Source organism: Malaclemys terrapin, chromosome 10 (assembly GCF_027887155.1).
Source record: "Malaclemys terrapin pileata isolate rMalTer1 chromosome 10, rMalTer1.hap1, whole genome shotgun sequence".
Classification (NCBI taxonomy): Eukaryota; Metazoa; Chordata; order Testudines; family Emydidae; genus Malaclemys; species Malaclemys terrapin.
Genome location: NC_071514.1, coordinates 79719079 through 79730441, shown reverse-complemented (window position 1 = coordinate 79730441; position 11363 = coordinate 79719079). Strand labels below are relative to the sequence as shown.

Here is an 11363-nt window from a genome sequence, read left to right as displayed (position 1 = left end):
CCCCCCCAAGTCTAAATGATCAGTGTGAGAGACTGGGATGGAGCAGAACACACCCCTCGCTCCCCACCTGGCATGTCAGCCCTCCGCTGCTGCACGAAAAGGGGAGGACAAAAGTCTGACACCTCCCCCTTGGGCGGGCAGCTCTTGGATTCAGCCACCAGGGGGCCCGGGTTCCCTAGCAGTAGAGGTTAGCAGACAATGCCGGGTAGGGGAGCGGAGAGGGACGTGACCAGTGAGTGATCCCTGTGCAAACCCCAGGCCTACGCTATTGACTGAACGGCGGTGGCAGCAGCATCTCTCGACTCACGTGCTGCATCTGTATCCCTGACCCCTGCCCTGCAGGGACGTTCTGCTCCTGGCCCCAGCCTCCCAAAGGGCAGGGGTGTGGGGAAGGGGGCTCAGTAAGTCAGTGGAAGAGCAGAGCTTGGGCAGGGGAGTCAGCATTTGGCATTGAATGCAACAGCCTCACCCCTGCTTCTCCACGGGGATTGGACGCATTCTCTTCTCCCTCCCTCGGGCTTGGCCTGAACACCTCAAGGATCACGTCCTGCTTGGCTCAGCGTGGTGTGTACATTTGTGCGCTTGGCTGGGATGGTGGCACCTGCTTAGCTCATCCATGGGACCCTTGTGTTCCCCTTGCTGACGGCGCCTCTGTCCCTTCCTTGTCACTCACCTCCCCTCAGACTCCGAAAGAGGCAGAGAAGCAAAGCCCGCGGCCATGGCAGGCATTCCTGTCCGTTACTGCTCCAGCCCCAGAAGGGAAACGTCCCCCCCTTCAGGGTGGAGTTGAGGATCCAGCAAAACGAGAGATTGGCTCAAAACACTCCTGTCCATGATGGGGTTGCAAAGTTTATAACCTCCCTTCCCTTGCCCACACCTCAAGCTACTGGGCTACTGAAAGGAGGTCTGGGCTGGGCCACTGCTCTCGAGCACCCCTCCGCGATGCTGCCCGCCCCTGACAGAGGCTGACGACAGACCATCTCACATAGGTCCCCTTTCAGGGACAGACGGCATCAAGGCCCCAATGGCTCTAGAGCACGCAGAGAGAGTCCCCTAAGACCCAATCGTCCACCCTCTGGGACTTGATGCTAATGCTCCTTGCTTTGCCCGAAGGGAGCTAACCGGCCGGAACGCGCTCCTCTCCAGCTCCCGCCCACACAGCAAATGGCACCGGCTGGGCTTGTCAGGCTTTATCATCGGACTCTTCCATCCCCGCCGTGACGAAAGGTGGGTAAGACCCTGCCCCTCTCCACAATCCCCCTTCAGCTCAGGATGGGTTAATCTGCAGCAGCCCCACACGTTCCTGGAGGAGAGGTGGAGCCCGATGGCTACCCCAAGCCGACATCCGCCCGCCGGCTTCTTGCTTTCGACGAGCTGCAGGGGTGAGGACGCTGCTGAAGGAGGCCGACAGAAGCCATCGCCTTCCACCCCATGGCGCGGTGACAGGGGAGGCTGCTGTCAACAGAATCTTGAGCCAGCCCAACCGTGGAAGGGCCCGGCTGCTGTGCATTACCAGGGCCCCGGCGCTATTTGGGAGGGTCACAGTCCCCACGTCCGCACTTACAAAAATAAGGATTCTGAGAGCGCGTGGGGCTTCCTGAGACCGCGCAGAAGCGAAGGCCGCATCGGACAGTCAGGGGCAGGGCGTGCTGCTGCCAGAGCAGTCCGGGCTCCGCAGCCTCCTGCGTTAAGGCTGTAAGTGTTCCAGGTACTGCGGCAGGGGGTTCTCCTTGACATATTTCTGAATGTACCAGCACGTCAGGTGAGCTCGTAGGTCCTCTTCGACCACAAAGTCCAGGGCTGCCTAGAACCACAAGAGAGGACAGATGGGTTTACAAACGCCACACTCCCCTTGGAGCGAGCTACGACAGGATCCTGGCTTATACCTGACTGGCTGTGACCATGCAGGGGGGAGCGGCCCGAGCACCAGGGAAGTTACCTCAGGCCTCCTTGAGAGCTGGGGCCCCTTGGGCTGGTGCTATGAAGGGAAACCTGCCTTGATCTGGCCATCTCTCAATCCTGGGCACGCCGAGCCGTTTCAGTGACAGCGCCCAGTGCCAGGCAGTAGGCCACATGCTCCCCTCTGGGGTGAGGAGCAGGGGGAACAACCTGGGGCAGAAAAGCTGAACTCTGCCCCCAGCAACCGCCCCTCGGGGCAAGGGGTGGAGCGCAGCAGAGATTGGGCTTTGGAGGCGGAGCAGCCATAACACATGCTTCCTCAGGACTGTGTGGAAATCAGCCGAACTAGCAGCCACTCCCTCCTGCGCAGGCCACTCCTTGCACAGGGGGGCCCAGGTAGCCGCTGCCCGGAATGGACGGCCATTGGGGGACAGCCTGGCACTTGCATGACGCTGCAAAGGCCCCTTACGAGGGACGATTCGCTGGTAACTCACAGAGTTTCCCCCCTGCCCCCACATTTGGGGTCGGGGGAGCCCGTGGCGGGAACGAACAGCCCATTGACTCTCCGAGCCTGCTGCCCCAGCAGTTGTGCTGCTAGGTGCCTGTATGAAGTTGGCCTGTGTTTCTCACTGCCCCATCCTTCTCCCCCTTTCCCACACATGAAGCGCTGATGGTGAGGAAAGAAGGGGTGGTGCTGGAGCCCCTCAGCATTCGAGCCCCCTCCAGGGGTAGCAGTGAAATTGCTGCGGTGGCAGATGGACCCTCCGCTGCACGTACGGGAGAAAAAAACGAATGTGGTTTTAGCTGAGAATGGGGTCAGGAATGGGCAAACTCCCCCACAGAGCGAGGAACCCGCCTGCTGCTGCTTCCCATCAGGCTGGGAAAGTCCCTGCCCCTTTCAAAGGTAGCAGCATCCCTTTCCCGCTTCCATGGCCTCATGCAGACAAAGGAAGCTGCCAATTGTCCTCATCTCCCCTCTGTGTGATGCAGAGGGGCGGGAGGCAGCGGGATTACTGCTCTGGAAAGGAAAGCGGCAGCTCAGGAACAGTGCGGTGGCTGTGCCTGTAGTCACAGGAGGGTGCGAGCAGAAAAGCAGTAGGGAACTAAGCTCCCTGGTATAAACTGGTGCTACTTGCCACAGTGTGTGCGGACAGGAGAGAGCTTTTCCCCTGCTTCCCCTTTGAATGATAAATAGGAGACTAAGCGCTTTAAAAATGTGTCAGCGTGTTCCCTGCTCATTAACTAATTAATGGCCGAGCACCTCGGGCGAAAGGGGCAGGGGATGCTAATCTGCAGCCACTGGACTGATTCTAGGATGGGAGGAAAAGCATCTTGAATGTTGCCTCTCCGCCACATGCCGGGGGGTCTCCAGCGGACCTGTCAAGGGAATTCCCCAGAAGCAGCAAGCTAGCTGTCAACTCTGTGCCTGGACAGTCCGTTTAACACAGCTGGTCCCACGTGCTGGGTTCAAAGCTACCCACCCCCCATGCTCCCTCCATCAAAGACATATACAGAGAGAAATCCCCATCCCCTGCCCCATTGCCCCTGCCATGAAGCGGTGCTGGAGTAGGCGAGCGAAATCCCACAGGGCCAGGGCAGCCGACAGCCCTTCCCGTGTTCTCCTAATCCTCTCTGTGCTGGGTTGTGGGCAGGTGGGGGGAGGGGAGAGAAAGCTGGCAGTTGCTCCGCCCCCCATTTTATTTTTGGACATTGATTCCCAGATGATGCGATTAAACGTGTCCAGCTGGAGTAGAAACGGCACAAGTTCCGAGGTAGGCAGGAAAAAGGGCTTCATCTGACCCAGGATGCGGGATCACCCCTGCCAAACACCCACAGCTGCCAAGCGCTGGCAGCTGTAAGAGACGTGTGTGAACTAGAGCATAAAGAAGGATCTACCCTCCCTATCTAGCAACCTCTGCAGGCGTGGCTTGGCTAGTGCAGGGGGCCTGATTCTATTCTTGTGCCTTTATAACTCTATTGGCTTCCAGGGCACGACTCCTGCTTTACGGGAGATCGGAATCAGGCCCTTTGCAAGGATATGGGGCTTTCATCTGCAACACACTTTATAGGCATTTACATAATTCACCCCGACGTCGTCCTGTATATCGTTAGGCCTGTCTTACGGGGGAAACTGAGGCACAGAAGTAAAGGGCCTTGCTCAAGGCCACTCACCCCATCAGGTCAAAGCCAGAATTAGGGCTCAGGATAGGAGTTATGGCTCCTGAAGGTCAAAGGGAGTAACTTGTATGCTGCAGCGGGAGAATGGAGCCCTCAGTTCCTGGCTGCTAGTCCCATACTCATACCATCCCTCCCTGGTCTGCTCTCCGGGGCCGATCTGGGCTGCTGGGATAGAAGCAGGGTATTTTTATTTTCAGATGGAAAGAGGAGGCGGTTGGATTAGTCGCTGGCTGTGATGGGACTTGCCCAGCAGCATTTGCAGGCCAGAAATAGGAACCTCTGAGTGCAGATTTCCATACCTACAGCCAGTGCCCGAGAAGGGGAAAGGACGAGAACTCTGCTGGTTGGTCACAGCGTTATCAGTCACTCATCACAGAAACCAGCTGCCCAGAGCACCCTGTGCCTGAAATGGAGCAGGTGGAGTGAACTGTCTCCCAGCCAACAGAGCAAGAGCTAAGTCCCTGCTTCATGACATGGCTACGATTCTGTAGAGACCCTCTACCCGGCCTGGCTAGGGGACAGTCAAGCCAAGCTGTCAGATGCCAGGAACAAAACAGGGCTTCCAACAGTGCCAAGGAGGGTACAATTCCCAAAGGGGCAACTCTCTGCTGATGGAGCAGTGGTGCAGTGTCACTTAAGTATCAGTGGGGTAGCTGTGTTAGTCTGGATCTGTAAAAAGCGACAAAGAGTCCTGTGGCACCCTATAGACTAACAGACGTATTGGAGCATATGCTTTCGTGGGTGAATACATCAGAAGAATGTGACAAAGTGGGTATTCACCCACGAAAGCTTATGCTCCAATATGTCTGTTAGTCTATAGGGTGCCACAGGACTCTTTGTTGTAGTGTCACTTCAGAAGCTCATGTGGGGGTGTTTCTGGGGCAGCCTGCTTATCTCTGAAGGATACACCTCACCTCGTTCCCCGAGCTTGGAAAACTTGGTGGGAAGCCACATGAACATAAAAACGGCCATACTGGTCATCTAGCCCAGGAATCTGGCTTCTGACAGTGGCCAATGCCAGGTGCTTCTGAGGGAATCAACAGAACAGGCAATCCTCGAGTGATCCATCCCCTGTCGCCCTTTCCCAACTTCTGGCAAACAGAGGCTAGTGACAAGTGCCTCGGTAGTACTTCCTGGGTACTAGACACATCAGGGACGTGCTGCTTAGAGACTCCAAACGAAAGCCCCTCCACCTTTGCAATTTGAGAGGCCTCCCAAAAGCCAGAGACACCCACTTGCTTGGCGCCAGCTCCACCTCCATCCAAGGTGGGGCAGGCTGTTCTCAACATGCGTGAGGCTTTCCAATATCTACTGGAAGAGGAGAGTTGTCCTGCACAACAGCTCCCTGTCTTACTGTCCCTGCCAATGGCTCTAACCCAGCGCAGGAGCCACACGCTCCAAGAGCCATGCCACAGGTGGGACCGGTACAGCTTTGCGGGAGAAACAATAGTAAATCGCTAACAACGATCACGAGCTGGCTGAGCATCTCAGTCATTTAGCAGCAGGCAGGGGGCGAGCAAGGGGGACGTACAGCAGGGAGTATGGCGGATGCAGCAGGGTGGGTGTGAACGGCCAAGCATGGCAGGAGGGGAGAGTGGGCACAGCAAGAATTAGGAAGATACACAGCAGGCCACCTTCCCCGCCACACAGAGCCAGAGCCTTGCAACAGGTTTGCCTCAGGGAGGAGGAGTGGATGGGTCAGGGGAAGCAGGGAGCAGGCTCCAGAATCAGGCTAACACTCCCTGCTCGCAGAGGGGAGTGTGCTCTAGGACTGGGAAGAGCAGGTGGAAGCAGTGAGGGACCCGCCCCAAAGGGAAGTCTGTAGCTAGGATGATCCTGGGTTTGTAACGGGGCTGGCTGGTACCCACCAGGGACAGAGCCCAGCAGTGAGATCTAGAAGGGCCCAATGTTTCTTGCTCACTCTGGAGCTAACTTAGAGAACATACCCCCACACCGCTTCCGTGGAGCGCTCGAGCGCTGGCGGCCACGCTGTGGCAGATAGGCCATTCGTCTATACTTGTGCCTTTACACACCAAGTGCTAATTGGGGCAGGGACAGACTTTCTTCAGTGCTTCATCATATAGATCACGGCAGTACGGAAAGCAACTCGTTATTAGGGCCAATGTGATAAGGAGGAGCCACTTAACCCTGCCCTGCCCTGCACTGCAGGCTGGAAGGCCTGGTAGGAAAGGCCAGGCGCAGAACCTCTAGGGATTATGTTCCTAACTGGGATGCTGCAGTATTGGTGCGTTGCCTGGAAGAAAAAGGGTTCAACGCCTGGAGGCCTGGTTGGAGCAGGGCTAGTGGGACTCCTTGAGCAGTGCTGGTGACGTGGCTCGTTACTCCTTCAGCAGGCAATCCGGATAAAAGACAAGTCACCGGTGGGCTTGGAGGGAGAATCAATGTAGCAATAAGGAGTGGGAAAGCAGAGGCTGCCGGGCGGGGGAGAACATAGGGTAGGACAATAAGCAGAGAGGTGTATGAGTGATTGAGTGAGGCCTCAAGTCAAGAAACCAGCACAGAAGCAGGCAGGCTGGGGTGCAGGGAATTTAATATCCAGGGAATTTAGTTTGAGGGCAGAGCATTCCTGAAATAGCTGAAGATGGGGAGTTTAGCAGAGAATGTCCATCAAGCTGCTTGAAGCCATCAAAGGAGAAAGTAAATCATGAGTATAAATCCAGAATGGGTGGAGGCAGGAGAGTGTAACACCAACAGACCCCAGTCGGCGGCGGTCGGGATCGAACCTGGGACCTCAGTGCATGAGCCTCTACTCCATGAGCTACAAGCCAGCTGGTTGTTAGCTAAGGCTGTAGAGCAGACTCATTAATCTCTCTCTCTAAGTGGTCTCGGTGCCATTAGATGGGACAGAGCACCACCCGCAGAAGGTGTGTGGCTTACAAGAGGATGGGGTGAGAGGATTTCTAATAGAGAGGCAGGCCCATGCCACTGAATGTACAGCCCTGCTCGTGACAGAGGAGCTGGTAACCCCTGGGCAGCAGGAGGAGGAAAAAAGTAGGAGAAAATGGTAAGAGATCATTGTGACGTTGTGCAGTCTATATGGTTTTATAAAAAAACATGATAATAAGTGAATATAAGGTAACTGGGATAGTTTTATAAAGATTTGATTATAAGTGAATATAATGCAACTGGGATATGCTTCGTGCAAAAGGTCTCTTGTAAGGGATCATTACAAAGCTCATAATCTACTGAGTGTGATCATCCGATTTGTAGAAATGTACCACTCTAGTATCTAAAACTAGAAATATAAAACATAACTCTGAGGGCCTATTGTCATTATGTAAAGTGTGGGCCATTAATGATGGTTTGGAATCTTGATGACTCCCATTAACAAGGACCATTGTCTGCAGATGGCTGTGTTTACCTCTTAGTCTTCCTGTATATGTGTGTGCTGGCAAGTGGGCAATGGAAGTCTTGCAGTGACATGGGATCATGTGATCCAACCCGTCACAATCACTTCCAAGGTCACTGTTGTGAGAGAACATGCCCCGGCCTAGAACATGGAGCATGAACCGACTGGGCAAATGCACACAGACATTCTGGAGGAAGAGGGAGGAGAATGTGACATGGGGGGGTAGGTTTGGAGGTGCACTTGCAGATCACACTCAAATCAAACTCAGCTTGGGCATCAGCCAAGAAGGAAGTGAGGAACACCAGCTGGATTTGTGCCGGGGGAACCCAGGGTGTGGAGGCAGCCGGGCAGAACGTCCCTAGCGTTGCAGCCTGGAGAGAATGGGGCAGACAGGAGGACGCTCTGCAGAGCAGCAATCACAGTCCCATTCAAATCAGACATGGGGGGAAGAGCCACCTTCGCAAAGCTTTTCTTCTGATAAGCACGGGGTGACAGGCTCTGGACTCCTCCAACCCCCAGCAATTCTGGAAAGCCCCCCCTCCAAATCCCACAAGAACACCCAATCCCCCCAAAGCTATCATCTCCCCAGCTTGCTGCCGACACAAAGCTCCCCATCCTCCTTCCCACAACACACACAGGCAAGAGGCAAAACACTTGCCAGCCACTTTTGAAGAGTCCGTGATGACCCGGGAAGGACACCAATGAGAACGGAACATGCCCTCAGCTACATTATTGCATCAGGCAACAGGAGGAGCAGCTGATCCACTCGCCCGGCCTCTAGAGACTCCATCCCTCAGAAGGCCCACAAGAAAGGAGTTTATCATTCATTCCCCAGGCCTGTGCATTTCCCAGCGCCTCCCACCCTCCATGGGAACCTTCCATTGCAAGCTCGTTGGGGCAGCGGCTGACTGATTTGATTGTGTTTTTTTCTTCTTAGTACCATGAAGGAGAATCAGAGAAATGAACAAAGAAAGCCAAGCTTAGGGGCAAGGAGGAGAGGTTAACGTGAGGGTCGCAGCGCCTGTCATTTGGGGTGGAAATAAAAGGTTGTGTGTGAGAGAGAGACCCCCATCCCCGCAGCAGAACGCTGCAGCGTGCAAACAAAGAAGGTCTTGAGGAGTCTACACTAAGGGAAGGAACATAAATCAAGGGAAGTTATTCTCTCACCAGAGAAGCCAGGAGCCAGCGCACGTTTGCACTGTGGAACGCAGCTCTGGTCTCCATACTACAGGAAAGAGATGGAAAGAGCACAGCAGAGAGCAATCCAAGTGATGTATGCATCACGACACGTGAGTTATGAAGCAATACGAGGCCGATTCAGCCTACGGAGCAGGAAAAGGAAAAGGAACAGTTCCTGCCGAGAAAGAGGATCCAGCGAGAGGACGAGGGATGGAGCAACGCAAAGAAGCCATTTCAGAGAGTCATGCGTTCAGGAACAGCGGAAAAGCACCAGCCCAGAAGCAGAAATCCCTTCATAGCATGGGGTGGTTGAAATTGCAAACTGCCAAAAGTCAGCAGCCTCACTACGCGCGGAGGCAGCTGGGCAAACTGCTGGGAAAGGAGAGCGGAAGGAACATGGCCGTTCATCAGGATTTATTAGAGCAGGCCCTAATTGGCCATCTGGTCTCCCCTCGCTCTGAGCTTTGCTGCATCTCTCCACACCTCCTCTTGCTCCTTCTGCAGCTTCCTTTCACTGAGTGTTTCTGGGCAACGCTGGTGCAAACCACCCCCCGTCGAGATGGTCTCTCCCCTTTCTCTGGTGTTCCTGCGTGCCACCCTTCTGGAAGGCACGTGGTGCCAATCCCTGGAGTCACAGGCCTGTGCTGGAACAGACCCCGGCAAAAAGCCTTTTTTTTCTTTTGCAAAATTTCATTAAAATGGATGTTCCCAGATTCATTTTGTGGCTCAGAAATGTCAACTTTCGCAACTTTTCTTTTGCAAAATGTTCTGTTTTGCATCCAAACCTCAAGATGGAGGGGATTTTTGGGGAGGGAGGGAGGGGTAGAGAGCCAGGAGGGGGCATGGTTTTCCCCCCCCCAAGATTTGGACAAATGCCAAGGTTTTTGCTCTAAACTGGTCATGTTTCACAGTTTGTGTCAAATGGGTCACTTGCGTGAGTTCTAAACAGTCTGCGGAAGCATCCCACTGCTCTTAGCCATTTTAGAGAGGTAGCGTGGTGCAGGGGTTAGGGCACTGGATCTGGTTTCTTGTCCTGGCTCTGCCACCGACCTGCTGCCTGACCTTTGGTAGCTCACTTCACATCTCTATGCCTCTGCTTCTTTTCCCACCCTTTGTCCATCGTGTCCCTTTAGCCTGTAAGGTCTCCGGGGCAGAGACTGCTGCTCACTCTGCGTACGTACAGCACCTAGCGCAATGGCGCCCTGATCTCAGTTGGGGCGTCTAAATGCTATTGCGAGATAAGTAATATTAGTCCGTAAAGGAAGGCAAAATGTTGCTAGAGGCTGGTCGGGTCATACCTTAGCCAGGTGCTTGGCTATTCCTCTTCCTCGGTAGGCGTCTGGTACCTCCGTGTGCTGCAAGTCCACTATCCTCTTCCCCACGTACTCGTAGAGCAACACTGCCCTGTCATGGCAACCTACGGAACGCAAGGCAGGAGTTTAGCTACGGAAATGCCTTGGGGAAGAGAACCCTCTGCTCGGGGTGAATGCAGCTCACAATGACGCTAAGCTAGCACAGGTGTCTATCGTAACTCCTGGCATCTAGGGATCGTCTCTGCTGAAGGAGCTTGCAACATCTCTTTATTGGAACAGAAGGAGGCCACCACAGTCTAGCACATTGGAACGTATTGGCTCAGATTTTGCTCCTAGTTATATTCTGATTCCCCATTTCGTGTAAATGAGGTGTAACCGAGGGCAGGATCTGGCCTATTGGGATAGCTGTGAGGTTTCCCCACCACACACCCCCCAGGCCTTGAATTACTATATTATGATGAATTGATTTGTAATATGTACAAATATTGTAAAATCCTGTGCCGACTAAAGGTTGTGGGGGAGGGGGAAAATGGGTCATCTAGGTGACCTAACAAACAGATCTTTCCTCTCTAATATATATATTATTTTTTTCCCTGTGGCATATAAAATCTGCTAGCATTTTCTGACATGGCAGGCAGAACTGGCATTTCAAATGCTTTGGATCTAGTAGAGAAGATAAAAATTCTTCTGTGAATGAAAACAGACACAAAAACACACACACACAAACACACACAAACACACACATTAGGAAAAATTACGTTTCCATCTCTAATCATCATCAAATGTGGCACACAAACATGCATGACATTATATATGTTACAAAACTGTTAGTTTCTCTTCGTAATTCAAATACGGGGGAAAAGGTCTCAGTACGTGGAAAGTGGTGTGTGATACATTTCAAAGATCCTGAAATCTGACCATTATTAGAAGAGAAATCATTTGAATTCTGCATTTCCACAGGACTGGTTATGCTTAAAGTTTCTCAAAGGGATTTGTGCCAAGGATTTAGATCAGCCTTGCCGAATGGTCCTGAATGTTCACCAGTCCAAACACAGAGGGTCATTGCACTGGTGTAAGAAATCCGTATAACACACTACGAGATCAGAATGGTAGCATTTCACACCCACGTTGTGCGAGTGTGATTACAAACTGGGCTGGATAATGCAGGATCTGGCCCAGGTACTCACCCATTCTTACTACGATGAAGAAAAGTTAGTGATTGATATTTTGCGCAACTGTAAAAAAAAAATAAATCCCCCACATCAAATGTGTAGAATTTTGAACACCCAAATTAGATACTGGGGTGTGCAGGGGGCAAGTAAAGGCAGCACCATTATTTTCTCAGCAACAGCTCACGCACAGCAATTTGATAGTAATTTAGACAGAATTTCGACATCTGTGCATAAGAAAGTTTCTGAAACCCA

The 11363-nt window shown here is 53.2% G+C and overlaps 1 protein-coding gene across 2 annotated transcripts in view; it reads right to left on the bottom strand.

Annotated features, from left to right (window-relative positions):
• Positions 1-11363, bottom strand: part of NATD1 (N-acetyltransferase domain containing 1) — a 33085-nt gene continuing 21722 nt past the window's right edge. For both annotated transcript variants that reach the window (XM_054042686.1, XM_054042687.1), the window contains exons 3-4: positions 9925-10043; positions 1-1804 (exon numbers count right to left, since the gene is read on the bottom strand). In XM_054042686.1, the coding sequence (XP_053898661.1) occupies positions 1688-1804; positions 9925-10043 (236 nt within the window). In that variant the 3' untranslated portion in view covers positions 1-1687. The remainder of the gene's footprint in view (positions 1805-9924; positions 10044-11363) is intronic.